Source organism: Equus asinus, chromosome 12, assembly GCF_041296235.1.
Source record: "Equus asinus isolate D_3611 breed Donkey chromosome 12, EquAss-T2T_v2, whole genome shotgun sequence".
Classification (NCBI taxonomy): domain Eukaryota; kingdom Metazoa; phylum Chordata; class Mammalia; order Perissodactyla; family Equidae; genus Equus; species Equus asinus.
The window spans coordinates 56402712-56420864 of NC_091801.1; the positions used below are offsets into that span (position 1 = coordinate 56402712).

An 18153-nucleotide genomic window follows, 5' to 3' on the forward strand; every position below is an offset into this window, starting at 1 on the left:
AAAGTAGTTCAAACCTACCCAGTGAGTTAGTAAATGTTTGCCACCTAACTAATTGTAAATATATAACCACTTACAGAGTTGGGAAGGGGTCAATAGGGTAGATGGAGAATGTCTCCAATGCTGTTTCCACATATTTTTCTCCCAGGCAGACAAAATAAAGGGGCATTGCCTGGGAGAGAACGGTAACCTACTGCACTTTGTTCTCGACACCAAAAATCCACCCACTCCACAAATGAGGTTCTTCTTTTAAACTGCACATTCTTTTTTTTCCAGGAATTTGTCCTTTGTACTGTTGTGATAGCTCTTTTTATACTAAGTATGTTAAGTTTTTCTGTCACCTTTACAATTTTTCAGTTTTGTTGATTTTAATAATTTGGTTTGGCTGTTTTTGATGGGCAGATGTATTTAGTTTTTATGTAGCAAATCTATTAGTCTTATCCTTTACTAGTTATTCTTTTTTGTTTAGAAGGCCATCTCTGCTAAAGAATCAGTATCTCTTTTTTTTATGATCTTAGTAGTTTGACTTTTTTTGTATCTAAATGTTTCATACATTAAAAGTGAAATGCCTCAGTGGAAAAATGGATAAGTTTACAAATAAGAAATAGACATAACTTGATAATGTAGAAAAGTTTGATTTTATTAGTTTTCGAAGAAATTCAAAGTAAAATAACAAGACACCATTTTTAAATCTTAATGAATTAGCAAAGATAGAAAAGAAGTCTATTAGCAGTATCGGCAAAGATACAAGGAAACACGACTTCCACCTACTGCTCTCCTCAGGATAAATTGGTACACCTTTTCAAAAGGGTCATATATTTTGTTTCAGTGGCTTTAAAAATCTTTCTTTTCTTTGATTTAGCTATTGTACTTTTAGAAATTTATATTAAGCAAGTAACCAGAAATACTTAGAAATTTTTTTAACAGAGGATGGTATAATTAATATTTATGGTTAGGGAGGAGAAAACTCAACACATATTATTTCATTTTTACTTGTAAGTGCTCAAAAGAAAATATAATAAGCCTATTCACAGATTGGTGACAATTATTTTATGCAGATAATCACCTCTATCCCTAACTCAGCATTCCAGAATGAGCATTTTCACTGGTTTGTGGAAGGAAGAAGTGAACTTTTAGAGGTCTGGCCTGGGGAGTAGTGGAAGGTAGTGGCAGCCTGATAGTATCAGGTAAGTAGGACAGGCAAAAGGAAGCACAACGTAGAAGTACTCTGATAAAGAGTAAATTTTGCCTGATTTGTCATTTTTGCCTGAGACCCAGATAGTAAATGCCATTGAAAAAATCTATAAATTCTGTATACTTAAGTGAAGATGGCTGTGCTAGTTTGAAAACTTGGGTGCTTCCAGGTCATCTCCTCAGTAGGCCAGTCAAGCATCTCTAATGCAGTCTGGGACCAGTCTGTCTCTTCTCTTTCCCCCTCTCCCTCCCCACCCCGTTCCTCTTACTGAAAAGAAAAAGAAACAGAAAGAAGAAATGTTCTATTCTTGTTCATTGCAAACTAAAATAGGCAAAAAAAAAAAAAAGAAAAGTTAATATAAAAGGAGTATCCTTTAAAACATAAAATAGGAAGAAAGCTGCACTTGCCCAGGACTGGCTGAATACTCAAAGTCATGTGTCATGGGAAACCCCTCAGTTCCAGGCAAACCAGGGGCCAAATCATTTGGGCCTAGTATAGGATGTGGGAAGGAAGTGGAGAAGATATAGGGGAGTGGCATAGTTTGAGTTATGTCTTAAAAGGTACTCTTCGTGACTGCTAAGTGGAGAAAGATAGCTCTTTATTATTGTGATATTGTTTTGTTTTTTGTCGTAGCCTGAATTAGGTGACTTAGACACCTGGCAGGAAAATACCAATGCATGGGAAGAGGAAGAAGATGCGGCTTGGCAAGCAGAAGAAGTTCTGAGGTATTTGAGTAATATTTACATTGCAACTTGAGTAGAAGTAGATTTGTTCATGTTGCGTTTAAGGTCAAGAAAGCTTATCCTGCCAAATGTCGTATTTTTCTTTATTCTCTCTCACTTGAACCTTAGATAATATGAGATACTTTTTTGTATTTCAGACTACATGTGCTATTTTATATGATTAAAACCTCACAGAAACCCAGAATTTAAAGCATTATAGGAAGAAAAGAGTAATAACTTTATTAATGGCAAATGAGTTTTTTTATATATATACACCATATTACAGGATAATACTTCATGCCCTGTAAAACGTACTTATCTCTTGAAATGTCCTGCTGTGAAATGTGAGCCACCACTATATAATCCTCTAGGTCAGAAATTATACCTTTATTTTTGTTTCCTCATGGTCTAGCATAGTGCCTACCACCAGACATTTGAATGAAAATAACTTATATAGCAGTCTGCATTTGTGTATATATCTCCATTGATATACTGAAAGCCCTGTGAGGTAAATGATATGTCAGGTACTACCCATTTTACAGAAAAGAAAGTATTATTCTCGAGGTTTTCAAGTTCATTTTTGTTGGTTGGTAAATTTTTCTTTCTTTGTTTTTGTGAGCAATAAGTTTAATTCTTGCTATTGCTGCATTAGGTCAAAGAGTAAACAGAAACTTTAAGAGTTTGTGACTGTCGTCACTGATGAAAACCAGATATTTAACTGTATCTAAATTACTTTTGCATTTTTAAAGATGACATAGTAAAATATAGCGATATAAGAGTTTTTTTTGTTTTAAAAGATTGTTTTTATAAAGATAGAAAATGAATTACTCTTTGACTATCTTAACGAAATGTTTTCATTTTTGTATTTTCCTTTCCTGTCTTTATCAATAAATTACAATTACTTTGAACAGCCAGCAGAGGGTGCAGTTAAATAACTGAGAGTTATGGCTAACTTTTTTTGTTTTTGAAAGTCTTGTCCTTTTGTTTTCAGCATTTTTTTTAACAGATAAGGGTCACGTTTTATTTATTTATTTTTTTAAAGATTTTATTTTTCCTTTTTCTCCCAAAGCCCCCCGGTACATAGTTGTGTATTTTTTTTTTAGTGGTGGGTCCTTCTACTTGTGGCATGTGGGATGCCACCTCAGCATGGCTTGATGAGTGGTGCCGTGTCTGTGCCCAGGATTTGAACTGGCGAAACCCCTGGGCTGCTGGAGCGGAGTGCACAAACTTAACCACTCGGCCATGGGGCTAGCCCCTCACATTTTAAAAGTCAGTAAAGTTGGGAGAGTTTTAAATATTTTGTTTCTATTTAATCATTATTCACCATAAAGAAAATATTTTTAAATTATAAATGGCAACATTTATGTTGCATGGATCGTAAAAAAAGATGTTATCTAATTTTTTTACTCTATTTTTTGGATAAATTATAGATATAGAAGTCTGAGTATTTTAGAACATTTTAGGGATTCTAGTGATGGTTAGTGTCATTAACCACAACGATAAAGGAAAGGACTGTTCGTTTCGAATCCAGTTATCTTAATGACAGCACTGTTGAGTTTGTCAGTTCACAAGTATCTTCACATTCACCATGCAAAAACCTTCTCTTTTCCACTTTATCCTCTTGCACCCTGAATAAAACAAGACAAAGGAGCCCCCCAACTTAGTGTTTTATATTACATAACAGCTTGGGAGAGGGAGCTGATTAGTAATAGACATGCTTCATGCTGCAAGCTGTCGAAGTAGAGTCGAAGAGACATGCAGGCTTCCATGCATTGCTGCTGCCCCTAGAGCAACACTGAGAATTTTCAAAGTGTATCCGCGCCGCATATCCTCTGACTCAGGCTGTTTCCCAGTGCCACTTTAAACACTACCAGTACCATGAATCAGTATCATTACGGAAGAAGATTCGGGTACTTCAGTAATTCCATGCATGTATCTGGACAGGGAAGATATATTTTGTCTGCAGTAATCTCTAAGTTGCCTCCTATGCCAAGAACATTAATTGTTGATGTTTATATTTCAACTAGTAACCAGGTCAAAACTTGATTATCTTATTTGTTTGTAACCTAACCAGCCCTGTATGATTCTTTTCCTATCTCATTTTTTGCCGTTGGTGTTTTGGCTTTTTTAGTGCACCTTATCAGTTTTGCTTGAAAGTGAGCAGAGGTAGTGAAAAGTAGATTGTTTTGAAACTATTCTTTTGAAACTTTAGTTAATTGATGGTGAAGGTCAAAATGTTGCCTAAAATAAATCTTTCTACTTTCTTGAATTTTGGTCATCCGTAACTCTGCTTACTCCCATTTATAAGCACGGTTGAGAATTGTATGTTCGTTTCACTCACCAGAGTCAGCTTTGAGTTGTCCCTTATACAGGTAATCCACACCGGATTTTTCTGTATATAGCCTGGTGCTGCCTATCCCATGCCCAGTTGTGACCTACAGCTTCCGTCCTTGACCTTGTATGCTTCTTGATTTATTTTCTCATACCCTCAACCTTCAGATCCAGAGCCAACTTGTGTCCCCTCTCCTTTCTCCTATTTCGTCATCCCACTGCTACTCCCCACACAAATGAGTCAATCAGGATAAGAGAAGTGTAGTGATTTTTGGTCAGTGGAGTTGTCAGGAGGGGCTAGGGAGGGGGTAAGTATTCCGTAATGTGTAATTAGTAAATATCTACCATTCTGCCCCTTCTTTAGTAGAGCTGGTGAAACGTTAATCCTTATATAGATTTCTAGCTTTCAGTTGGAAGGTGTGTCTTAAGTTTCCATTTGTTTTTTGCCTTGTGTTCTGCACATGTTGTTTTTTGTTTTTTTTAAAGATGTTATCTTTTTCCTTTTTCTCCCCAAAGCCCCCCCGTACATGGTTGTATATTCTTCGTTGTGGGTTCTTCTAGTTGTGGCATGTGGGACGCTGCCTCAGCGTGGTTTGATGAGCAGTGCCATGTCCGCGCCCAGGATTTGAACGAACGAAACACTGGGCCGCCTGCAGCACAGCGTGAGAACTTAACCACTCGGCCACGGGGCCAGCCGCTGCACATATGTGTTTTTGACATCCTTTAACTGACTGTTTTTAAATATTGTAATAACTGGAGATTTAATCCTCAGTATCAGGTTGTCTGAATGGTATCAAAAAGAAGGTACGATCCAATGGAAGTAGTGTTTTAGTGAAAATAATCTGAAGAAGGGGGCCAGGAGATGTAGGTTCTTATCCTTGTACTTAATCTTAGGAATTTGGCCAAGTCACTTAGCCTTTGTGCCTCATTTTATTTATTTGTAAAATAGAGATAATACTTCTGTTTTGCAAGCCATCTTCTAAGAATTAAAAGAAATACTGTTTTTGAAAATCTTTGAAATTTTCAAAGCAATGAGAAGAATGAAGACTTATAAACTTTGAATTTATTTGCCATTTTACCTGGTTGGTATGTTCTAAAAGTAAAAATATGAATCTATTTCTTTTCAGGCAGCAGAAGATAGCAGACAGAGAAAAGAGAGCAGCAGAACAGCAAAGGAAGAAAATGGAAAAGGAAGCACAGCGGCTAATGAAGAAGGAACAAAACAAAATTGGTGTGAAACTTTCATAACAAATGTTCTTCAAATGTCATAGTGCCACGAGAAGAAATACGAGCTCCACAACCCAAGCAACATTTGTATGGACTTAAGAGTATTTTCAGAATACAGACACACTGCTTGATTTTACTGCATTCATCACACCATCCAGGACGCCACAGTTCTCTTGAACTCTTAGTGATTGAGACTCAAAAGAACAAAAAAGATTTATGAGATATTTTCTTCAACATGCTCCAAGTTTAAGACAGTTGTTTGCTGTAGGGCAATGATTACAAATGGAACATACCAGTACCTCTTCAAGCTAGTGTTTCTAGCTAAATAAATGGGTGTAAATAATTTTCTGGTGGGACAGAACTCTGCTGTCTATAATGCTCTCCTTCAGTGTGCAGAAAGATGAAATAAATAATGTTAAGTGTTATTTTGTTTCTGTGATTATCTGACCTATATCAGACAAACTGCAGGGCTTTAACTCCTTCATTTTTATCGTCAGAAGCTGGTGTTGGCATACGTTTCCTCTAATTTGAACTGGTTTTGTTTATGTTTGATACAGTATTAAGGAATTTGATGATTTTTGTTTTCAAGAAAATGACATTAAATGCAATACTTTTATTTATCATAAGGATTTTGTACGTCATTGTTTTAGTTGATATTGTAATGTTATACATTACATTTGTAATTTATATTGCATGTATACACATATTGAAAATCAGCTAAAATGACAAATTTGTTTTACATTATTATAACTTGTGAGTTTTAAAAACTGGTATTAGTAGTTTTCCCTTTGCAGATTTGAAGATGTCACAGTGTCTTTAAGTAGCTTAGTTCCTCCCTCCTAAAAGCCATTAATTTACAAATGCAGAAAGCCTTCAGTTCTAATATTTCAAAGCTTTTAGATGATTTCTGTATCAATTTTATATATCTGACATAATGCAGGTTACCTGTGTTGTTGGCTAAGATAGCATTATTGATTCATTAAATTATGAACCAAGATAGGAAGAATAATATTTTTATTTTTGGATGTTGACTGGCTCCAAAATAGTTTTAAGGAAATAGATGCATACTGTGTTCATAGAGAAGAATGTAGATTTGATAGTTTAAAATTCCATGAATTTTTTCTCCACAGTTAAAATATTTCCAGCCTGATTTTCTATGGCTTTAGAATTTTTAAGGATTTTTACTTTCTTAAAAGTTGTTGCCCAAAATTAACATTTTGTGGGTTTTTAAAATGTCATAGATATTCTACAGGCCGAATATTGCTAATGTATTTGAAGTACGTGATATTTCGTAGTAAAATCGCAAACTATTCAGTGAGAGCTAAGTCCTTAGCCTAAGCTTCCAGAGTAAGTGTGATTATAGAATCAGTCGAAATTTAACTTTGGCAAAAAGCTTCTTGTTACAGCCCCAAGCCACATTTCAGTTATCATGTTTATTAGAGAGTCTCTGTCAATAAACTCCCAATTCGGTAGAATTAGACTCAAATTTTTAATGATAAATGTATTCTCTTCCCTTACTTGTATTTATTTTTAGTTATTATGGGAATGCTACATGATTCTCTAAATTGGGGATTCATAAAGGATAACCTCTCCTTTAGTACAATAAATTTTACTGCTTTTCCCCAGTAATTGGCAAGTATTGAAGTCTGTTTTGATCATGATTTTCATGTGTGTGAGATTTTGCTTTTTCTTTGGCCTTTTCATTTTTGTTTGTTTAGAAATAAAGACTGGTTAGAAACTATAGTTTGTATGATGAATTAGGAAGAAAGATTTTTCTTATGAGAAGAATAGATAGTTCTGCAATTTTTCACCTCTGTTGGTATGTAAACTAAATTTCTATGTTAAATTGGGTATATTATGGTCCCAAAAGAAGTCATGGAATTCAATACATATGATAAACATTTCTTGGGAGCAAACCGGCTCCTGTAGCTTATAAATTTATGGTTTCTGTTTTTGTTAATTTTAATAAAGAATTATCAGTTAGACACTTATTAGTAAAAGTAAAAAAAAAAATTGGGGCAGGCCTAGATAAAATTAGTGAAATGCTGCCCATTTACTGAATTGTGCATTTCATGTATTGCGATGACAAGTAACCAAAGACACGAAACTTATTTTGTGTTTTTTATATGTACATTTTATGGTTTCTAGCTATTTCTTCTTATTAAGCTTTAGCTAGAGCTGTCCTGTAATTGACTGTTGGCTCTTTTTTAGTAGCATATTTCATTGAGTTGACATTTTAGAACGGACAATTTAAAATTTAGCGTCTGAACCTCCTCAGTTTTGACATTCGCCTCTGGCCAGGACAGTGATTATTTCTGGAGGAAGATTGGTGGTTGGGAAGAAGATGGTAGCTATAGAAACTGGCATCTGATGGAGCTTCCAAAACCACTCCACACGCTAGCACCATTGTGTAAATCTAACCATGGCTGATGTTGTAAAAAGCCTAAATTTGGCCAGTGATGTGTTTACTAAAGGAATGGTCTGGGTCAGATATAGCTAACATACATTTTATTCAATCCTGCATAGTTCAGCTTTGGGATAACCTACTGCAATGATTTTCACACTCTTTAGCCCCTTGTTCAAAGGAAGTCTTCATTAAGATGTATAAGCAAATGCAACAGTTGCCAGAGAGTGGTTCTGGCTGAAGCCAAGTTGGGGCTGTTGGGGTGTGCTAGGGCCTGCAGACTGTTCCAGGCAAGGAGCTTCACCCCGCTCTTTCAGGTGGCTTGGAGGGCTGAAGAGGGTGGGTCCGTGAAGCGCATATTTTAGTAGCTAATAATAAACTTGGTTTTCCCATTTACATAGGTTTTTGAACATTTGAGTTGCTCTCTAATTTCGAAGAGAACTTTTTTCTTTGTGTAATTTACTTCACTTGTCTTTAACATAAGGCTATTCCAGGGTTATAGCAACAGCTAGTGACTCCTGTATTCAACTGTTTTTTTACTTTGCTTACTACCTTTTATCTTTAGTGCCCCTTATCCGTGGCTGTTGGGCATGCCCAGTAAACAGAGTCAGTTCTGAGAGTAGTAAGATGGTTTTTCACCAGAAGCCTCAATCTTTGAGGGCTGGAAAGAGACACTATTCTAGGAAGGCCCTCTCATGCACACCCCTGCTCCCCTCACACGACAGATTTCTACCCTTGCATAGCTGCTGCCGACACTACTGATCCACGAGCAGGAGCTTTGCAGGAACTTTGCAGAGAAGCTTTCCCTGAAAGTCTGTGGCCAACCTGAGATAGTCTCTGCCTTCCCTTTCACGGAACTTCCATGGCTATTTATGTAGGTGCTTTGCCTGTATATTTATCTGATCACACTAATTTTGAGAGCTGCTCAGAGTTCCCAGAGATGGTGCACTATTAAACGGGTTGCCTGAGTTTACAAATGTTTTCAGTGGAGATGGTGGTTTCAAGGATTAACTCAGACTGTGTGTAAATGTTCAGTACAGTGCTGGGCAAATATTTAAGCCTCAACAAATGGTCTTCCAAGGCCCTGTCCACTTCCTTATGAGATCGATCCTGTGCACGCATTTCCCGCATCTCACCGTGCACTGATATGGGTAGCCCCTTCCCTGCAGAGAATGGCAGAATTTGACTGATTTTGCAATAATAGTTTTTACATACCTTTAAGTTGAACTGCGAGTTTTATAAGAAAGAGAGCATTTAGTATATGCTCAGCACTGTCTGAGAGTCTTTAATTTTATCAATGACTCCTCGCAATCCAGTGATGTAGACATTGTCCCCATTTCACAGATAAGGAAACTAAAGTTTAGAAAGGCAGTTGTGTACTTGATTAATGGAAAGGGAAATAGAAAGCTTTGAGAGCAGTTTCTATTAGTGGTTAATCAGCATTCTATGTGGACTATGATTTCTTTTTTTTTTTCTAAGTAGGGATCTTTTTTCTTAAGGTATTCTTTTTGGTGAGGAAGATTGGCCCTAAGCTAACGTCTGTTGCCAATCTTCCTTTTTTTTTTCCTCTCCCCAAAGCTCCAGTACATAGTTGTATATCCTAGTTGTGTGTCCTTCTAGTTCTTCTATGTGTGACGCCACCTCAGCATGGCTTGATGAGTGCTGTGTAGGTCTGCACCCAGGCAAACCCTGGGCCGCCGAAGTGGAGCACGCACACTTAACCACTACACCACCAGGCTGGCCCTGGACTGATTTCTATGGCCTCTCTTCACTGGAAACTATGACCTGCCAAAAAGTTACCCTTTAGAATTTTCTCTCTAGTTCTTAATGAAGAGGATGCTACAAATTATAGTAGATAACACCTGTTTGTGTTTTCTAAGAACTTATTTAATAAATATGAAGGAAATTAGCTTGGCTTTTATTTTCATATAAAAACTAGTTGAATGTCAATGCTACATAACTATGTATTCCCAGTTTACTTGGGTCAGATATAATCAAGGCAAAATGAAATGTGGTTTATATTCACACATTTGCAAAAATAGGCCAATTAGCTCCCTTCATTGGGTCATGATTCTAATGAGGCCAAGGTCACAGCTTTCATGCATGTGCAGACCAGTTCCGAACCCAGAGATCGTCTTACTACAAAGTGTGGCCCTGACCTTGTCCAGTTATTTTCTTAACATGTGTCTTTAGGATCTGGTTGAGAGCATGAATGGCACAGAAAAACATCACCTCTATGCATAGGAAATTCAAAAGACATACAAGTCGGTATGTGGAGGAAATTGTTGTGGTTTCTTATTCTTATGTCAATTTTGGTTCATTATAAGGTATTAACTTCTGCCCATAATCAGTTTCATTTATTAAAATATTCAACCTTTAATTTATACAGCAAAGCAGTTTCCAAACCTGTTGACTCTTCCTGAGTAAAATCAGTGCTCACCTATTTGATAGAGAAAAATGACCTTATCATAAGAAAGATGATCTTATCATAAGATGGCCTCTGAAATCAATTTTTAAAAAAATTTGGACTCAGTATTTTATTGTAGTGGTAAGTGAAGTAAGATGTGCATAAGGATATAGATATATTTGACTTGCTTCATTTAAGTTTCAAGTGCACAAAAATACAAGTGCTTTTTACTCCTTTTTGAATCTTTGCAGTGGTCTGAACCCCCTCATTGCCTGTCTGTCTTGATTAGGAGGAAACATTATGGAGGAAGGTAGGACATGGGTGATCATTTTAACAAGCGTTTTCCATGTACCACTTTCAGTGACAGATGTGAAAATTATTAAGACTGCTTTTGTTTTTCGTTTCCTCTATACAACCAACAAGCCAGAAATAATGTGCTGGTTCAGAAGAATTAAAGGTCAGTTTAAAATGCCGACACCTATTGTTTGCTGTAGCAAGTGAGGCTGGCAAACCATTTCAAACACTGTGAGCTATTTGATCACAAGGAAGTGGAGGGAGGTTCTTACTGCACCATCAAATTAGAGAAATAATCTAGTTGTTAGCAGTTTTTCATATTATAGTCCATTACAGCTCTAGTCTAGCAAAAATTTAATTTTTCAAAGTTATTCAAATAGCTTTGATGAGAAATGACACTTTCAGGGAACAAGACTGAAAATATTCCTGAAGGTGGGTCAGATAAGATCGCCATGGGAAGGAACTCCAGGGCCACGAGAAACAGGCAGCTCTGATGCCTGCCTTTCGTAGCAGTCACTGGGGGAGCCCGGACTGTGGGGTTTACGTCATCATTTACATCATGGTAGTCCCAGATGCTTCCATAGCCTCTGTGCTTGAAGTGAGAGATCCTCTTCACAGTTAAACCAACAAAGCACTAGCAAAGTTTTGTGAGAAAAGGTTGGAAAACAACTCCACTAAACATTCATTTGTTTAGGACTGCGAAGGACTGAGTCCTCCAGCATTACCCAGAGTACCACTCCAATGAACGGAGAGTTACCACACAGGAGACCTTACATGAACTGGCCGTTCTCAAAGAACTGGGTACATAGTGAAGTGTTTTTCAAGCTGTGCTCAGAGGTGATACTGGGACCACTGCAGAGAATGAGAGGAGGCAAACGACAGGATTCTGGGCCTGGTGCCCTTGTTCCAAAACCTTCACTTTTTTGTGATTTGTGTGTTGAGTTTTTTATGTTGAAAACGTTTTTTTAAAAGAGAGACACTTTTACAGAACTTAAATGCTATTGAAATATTCTAATCTTTTAACACAAACTCTTCTTAGTAGCATTGAAACCTTTTTTAATTTTAAGATTCTTTGAAATCATTGTTATAACCATTGGTTACCACAGTCATGGTGGTTGTGGGAGAATCAGCAGTCACAGAAGAGCGTGTCTTAGGGTGGTTTGAAAGTTACCTGATATAAACCTGTTTTATATTATTTGGACTTTCTAATTGTTTTTGTTCGGGACAGTTGGGAGTTTGTTGATATTCTTTCAAGATTTTATTGCTAGAAATTGTTATTTTTAATTTAATTTTAAACTGTTATTTTCAATGTGCTTCATTATACACATTTTGCCAGATAAGACTGGGAGTTTTGTAGAAGAGCTCACTGAGCCAAAATGGAAGTCGGAAACTACCCCAAACCTTTGAAAATGAAAAGTCCTCTAGAGAAAAACATATCAGACCCAACCACTACTTAGGCAGGGCCCATGTTCAATGCAAATCACAGACTTCCTTTTTCTCCTGCCACAAATGTCAGAAACGCTTGGCATCTGAGTGCATTGCATTTTTTTTTCTTCTTTCTGAACAGCTCAAGTTGGAAAGGTCAGCATATCCCTTTGGGAAAAATCTCGTCTTATAAATTGGAATGTTTGCACATGTAACTGTAGGAAATGTTTAACATTTGCTTTGATGGGACAGCAATTTGTTCAATAGAGTGGAATTGTTCTTCTTTTTCCATTTTCCTGCCTGTTTGTACATCACTCAAATTACTGAAAGCAATTTTCAGCGCTTCTTTCTACGGGATCGGATCATCCTGTCCACAAAACTAGCCAACGCCTCGGGCTTCCGAAAGGCAAGCTATGTTCCGTCTTTTATTTACTCCAAGGGACTCATTTGCGAGAGACTTTGATCTGAATAAAAGCAGTAATTTTCCACAGAGTCTATGTACTGAAACCCTGGAGGAGGATGGGGCAGGGCGTGGAGGAGGATGGGGCAGGGTGTGGAGGAGGAGGAGGCAGAAGAAAAACAGAATAACTGCTCCAGGATCTCCTGTGTTACCTTCGTGCAAATTCGTTCCAGTGTTCCAGTGTGGATGGTATATGCATTGTCCAATGTTTCGAATGTGTTACTTTCTTTGAATCTTGGTTTATGTAAAGAAGGATACAGGTCATTAAGACAACAAACCAATTTGCTATTTGTGATCAGCTGCCTCCAATTTGACAATGAACATAAATATTTGTGGTTCGTGGAGGATTCTTCACCAGAGCCCATCTTGCCATCCATCTTGATGAAGAACAGTGCTGAGTTTGTGTGGTTATGTTTGTTTCTGTAGCAACAAGGGGATACCAAAAACAGGCTTACATTTTTTCTTAAAGGAAAATGCTTTAATTTAGCAACTACTAAAAATAAACACAAGGAGGGATTGTAAGGAAGATAACAGTATCTAGGTATTGGTCTGGGCTGGACTACAGGAAGGGACCTGAGTCAGCCTGGCTCATTATTTTGGGTCACTTCCAATTATTCACCTCCAGAAATAGATTCTCTTCCATTTCAGCCAAATCCCTCTCCTGTGTGCTGTTTGAGTGCCCATGTGTGTGCCTGAGGTATGTGTATATTCCAACAGAAGACATGGCTTATCAGAGACAAGCCACTTCTCTCCACATGTACATCCTCGTGCCCTGTATCCTGTCCCTTCTCATCTTCTCGAGGGTTTCCCTCCTTCCATTAATCCTTTATCTCCTAGGTTGTCAGTTGCTTTCTCTTCACTGGCTCAATCACAAAAGCATACAAACGTGCTCTATCTCTTCTCAATATTGAAAAATAAAACAAATCCTTGTAACTCCTATCTCCTTATAACTACCACTCACATTCCCATGCCCTTTCACAGCAAAAGTTAAAAAAAAAATTAGTTGCACACATTGATTTTTACTCTCTTCCATTCACCTTCCAACCCACTCCACTCTGGCTTCAATGCCCATTTCTCCCAGGAAAACGATCTTGACTAAGACTTTGCTGTCAAAGCCAGTGGACATGTTATCTATTCTCATGTTACTCAAGAACTTGGCATTATTTCAACACAGTTGGCCACTGCACTCTTGAATAACTCTCCTGTCTTGGTTTTCATAATACTACATTCACCTAGTTTTCCTCCTACCTTTGGGCTGCCTCTTCGAAGGCTGTTTTGTTGGTACTCATCGTTTGTCTCTATCTAAATGTAGAAGTACCCTAAGGACTCAGTCTTTGGCCTTCTTTTCTTCTTGACACTCTTCCTGGATGATTTCATCCATCCCACGGTTTTAAACACTATGTAAATACTGAAGAACTCCAATTTTAAAACTCTAGCCTTGACAAATCCCGTGATTTTCACATTCAGATATGCAATTACCCACTTGACAATTTCACAGATACTTAATAGACATCTCAAACTTATTTTCCCGAACTTCTCTTGAACTCTTTCCATTCTCAAGTAAATGGCACCACCATTGATCCAAGTGTTCAAGTCAAAAACGTGAGAGTCATCCTTAATTTCCCTCTTTTCCTTAAACCCTACCTCACTCCCTCCCCACATCCAATCTATCAGCAAATCACACCAGTTTCATCTTCAAGTTATATTTTTAATTATTCAGCTTAATCTCTATATCCAGTTCCACCTCCCAATTGTCATAATCACTCATCTGGACTATTACAATGGTCCCTGCTTCCATTCCTGCCTGCCTTCAATGCATTCTGTACACAGCAGCAGAATTAAAAAAAAAAAAAATTTAAAATACCAGATTATATCACTGCCCTGTTTAAAGCTTGTTAATATCTCTCAGCTCACTGGGAATAAATTCGAACCCACCCTAACATGGTTTACAAACATGATTTACATGGCCCCATATGAACTAGGTTCCTGTGCACTTCTCCAGCCTCCCTCCACCCCTGCCCTGATCTGCTCTTGCCATCCAGGCCTCCCTGATGCTCCAGTAACATGTTAAACCCTTTTCTGCCTCAGGGCCTTTGCATTTGTTCTTATTGAAACATTTTATCCCCCATATCTTCACGATTGGCTCTTTTCCACCTATTAGCACTAATATTTTTTCTTCAGAGATAGGTTCCTTACATTTATCCCTGTCACTCTTGGTCAAAACAGCTTGTTTATTTCCTTGGAAGCACTGATCACGATCTAAAATGATCTTGTTCATTTCCAGGCGTGTCCTTTGTCTTTCACAGGCAGAATGTAAGCTCCCTGGGGGCAGAAACCTTGTCTGTCTCTGTCACTATTGATGACCAACCTAGTGAAGTGCCATATGAGCAACCAATGTTTGTTGTATGAATTAATTCATTTGATAACTCTTTTTAGAAACCTGACTATGTGCCATGCACTATTCTAAGTTCTTGACGTACACTGTGAACAAAACAGAACACAGATCCCTGCACTCTGAGAGCTACTATTTTAGTGTGGGAGATGAGCAATAACCAAGATAAGAGTAAGTAAAAATATTGTATGTGTAAAAGGGTAAGCGCTATGGAAGGAGAGTTTCTGGGTGAGAACTTAGGATATGCTCCAGTCTCTTCCCTTTGTGTGGTATAGAGCAAAGGGCATTTGCTTTGCAGACACTTGAAATCCTGGCTTCTAGAGATGAACTATGAGATCCTGAGCAATTTACCTCTTTGAGGCTCAGCTCCCTTATTTGTAAAATAGAAAATGACCCACCTCACAAGATTGGTATGAGGAAGAAATGAAGCAATATCAGTCAACTGTTATCTCATCCCTTCCCAGCCCCCCACGCTCACCCTATTACTCCAAAGGGAGGAGGCACATGGTACTAGCAGGTTCTCCCTCTCTGCACCCCTAACATGCTTAAAAAAAAAATCAACCCAACTTTCCTGAAAATATTCAACACATCCTTACTGAATAAATATATGGACAAACAAGTATATGCATAACTTAAAGGCAAACAAAACTACTTTTATTCAGAAACAATGCTTTTTTAAAGACAGAACAGGAAATCCTCATCTATCTTTAATAATTATTGTTCTCTCCTTCTCGTTTCTTAATTCCACTCTTCTAGACTCTTACTGATTAACGATGGAAGGATCTGCTAGCCATTTAGTCTTTCTTATCATATAGAGAAATAAAATCGCAAAGATAATTATTTTAAGGGGGATAAGACATTTATTTAAATGGAAACACTAATCTTTATTTTCACCATGCTGACGTGGTTACAAACAATTTCCAATAAAACACTATATATAATAAGCAAAAAATAAGTTAATACATTGTAAACTTACATACAGTTTCATCAATTAACAGGTTTAAGAACAAGCCATTTTAAGACTCTGGAGCTACGTTTAGTAAAAAACTGCAAACACTCAAACCTTATCAACCCCAAGTAAGACACTAAAGAGCTAGTCAAGACTTCTTCAAACCAATGACACAGATACATTTTTATTTTTGGTTACAGTCCCCTGCTATGCACAAGACCATTGGAATGCTGGAACAATTACACATTTTAAAACGGCATAAAGCAAAGCAAGGAGATAACATGCCAGCCTTACAGAAGCTGTCTGGAAAGTGCAAACCTTGCATTTTCTCTTCCTGAACCACTAGGATGAGAACGGGTACCTCAGACGACACGGCAGGGTCATGAGCATGCTGTCTATACCACACTGGTGGACATTTACTTGAACCAGGTCTCCATGCCTTTGAAGATACCTCTGGTTTTAGACAGTGAACAGGCTTCAACTAAATATAGTGCAAATCAAATACCGAGGAGCAAAACGACAGAAGAGAGACTGCCATAGGTCGATCTGCTGTTTCTCCACCTGGCACAATGCCACACGGGACAGACTGGCACACGGAAACAACCACTTCTATTTAGGTTTTGATATGAAAGGCGGTGCGGCGGAGGGAATGCAGGGCAACCACGCAGCAGCCCCGGAGCAAGGCTCCGATGTTGTACACGGGATCTGTTCCCCCTCTCTGAGTACTGAATGCCCACAGAACGGTAGGGACCACGGGGGCAGCCACAGCCAGGAGATCCACCAGGAAACTGCTGCTCCAGTACTGCCTCCCGACGCTCCCCCGAGGCAGCTGGATGATGCCATCCAACCTTTCTTCCGTGGAGACTGCAAAATCCAGCTCTCTCATGAGGCGGTTTTCATGAGCTTCCGTATCCACCGTGGTGTATGGGGTCTCCACGGGAGACAAAAGGATGGCAGAGTTTGGATTCCTTGGAGTTAAATCAACCACTAATGCAGAGATGGATTCCGGGAAGCTTTCTGTCGAGTCAGCCACAGACTCATCAGGGGACGCTGAACTCGAAGGACAGGCGTCCCGGAGCTTGAGCACATACTGAATGAGCTCCGAGACTGCAGGGCTGTAGGGCACCACATCCGTCTGTACGGCTTGCTCCACCACCACACTGCCCTCCTCCTGATCCACCACCATGGGGAACATCTCAAGGACCTTTGCCCCGGGGGTGGAATGAAGAAGCTCCAGGTCGCCAGCCTCTGTGGTGGTGGCTGTCACCATTTCATTAAACAAATCTGTGCCATCGGCCATGCTATCTCCCACCAGCAGCTCGCTGTCGGCCCCTTCCTCTATGATCTGCTCTTCCAGAGACAGCCCATCCGCCATCTTGCCAAAAGGGGTGGTTAGGGTTAAGCTTTTCTCTGGGGAATCACAGGGAAAGTCCAAACACAGTTCATCCCTCAGAGAGCCATTGTGTGCCATCTCCATGCTCTGAAGCAGAGACTCCAACTTCTTGTTTTGAATGTTGATGTCCACAAAATATTTCTGAATGCCTTTGTCTTTATCAGCCAAGTTGGTCCGCATAGTTTCGATGACCTGTTTGAGCTGTTTAATCTCCTTCCTGGCTTCCTTGAGGGCCAGCTGGGCCTCCACCCGATGGCACTCTTCCTCAATCCAGTCTTCTCTCATGCGGGCCAGCTGGGACTTAAGCTCCACAATTTCCGTTTCCCTAGAGGGAGAAGACAAGCACGGTTAAGAAAAATGTCAACGTTGAACCAGGCAGCAAGCAATTCTGACACACAGCCAAGCCATGCTCTTCCACTTGAAATGGAGAGGTTAAATCAGCTTTGAAATTTTTTTCCTTGGTAGGTACTACCCATGAACTTCCCCACTCAATTGTAAAATAGCTACAATAATAACAGTAACTGGAATCAGAATAAAAAAAGGCTGCTATTTTTTTTCTTTTTGAGTGCTCACTATAAGTCAGACATTGTACTAAGTACTATACAAGCATTAGCCTCGACTCAGTACTTAACATCGGAATTTCTACTGTTAGAACACATTAGTCTCTTAGCCTGCTTTCATATTCATAGCCTACGCTTTCATGTCTACAGTGTGTGGAAGGAAAGTCCATTTCACTTTTTTTTTTTTTAAAGATTGGCACCTGAGCTAACAACTGTTGCCAATCTTTTTTTTCCTACATTTTCACCCCAAATCCCCCCAGTATGTAGTTGTATATTTTAGTTTTGGTCCTTCTACTTGTGGCACGTGGGATGCTGCCTCAACATGGCCTGATGAGCGGTGTCATGTCCATGCCCAGGATCTGAACCCTGGGCCACCGAAGCAGAGCATGTGAACTTA

The 18153-nt window shown here is 38.8% G+C and overlaps 2 protein-coding genes across 26 annotated transcripts in view; one reads left to right on the top strand and one right to left on the bottom strand.

Moving 5' to 3' along the window:
* The window catches only part of EBAG9 (estrogen receptor binding site associated antigen 9), a 23477-nt gene extending 17580 nt beyond the window's left edge, over nt 1-5897 (top strand). For 6 of the 9 annotated variants that reach the window (XM_014840009.3, XM_014840010.3, XM_014840008.3 and 3 more), the window contains 2 exons: nt 1826-1917; nt 5373-5897. In XM_014840009.3, coding sequence (XP_014695495.1) covers nt 1826-1917; nt 5373-5493 — 213 coding nt within the window. In that variant the 3' untranslated portion in view covers nt 5494-5897. Of the gene's footprint in view, nt 1-1055; nt 1185-1825; nt 1918-5372 lie in introns of all 9 variants that reach the window. The other 3 variants (XR_011493303.1, XR_011493302.1, XR_011493301.1) reach the window with 1 other exon arrangement.
* The window catches only part of SYBU (syntabulin), a 117001-nt gene continuing 104675 nt past the window's right edge, over nt 5828-18153 (bottom strand). For all 17 annotated transcript variants that reach the window (XM_044780788.2, XM_014840013.3, XM_044780789.2 and 14 more), the window contains one exon: nt 5828-17521. In XM_044780788.2, coding sequence (XP_044636723.2) covers nt 16417-17521 — 1105 coding nt within the window. In that variant the 3' untranslated portion in view covers nt 5828-16416. The remainder of the gene's footprint in view (nt 17522-18153) is intronic.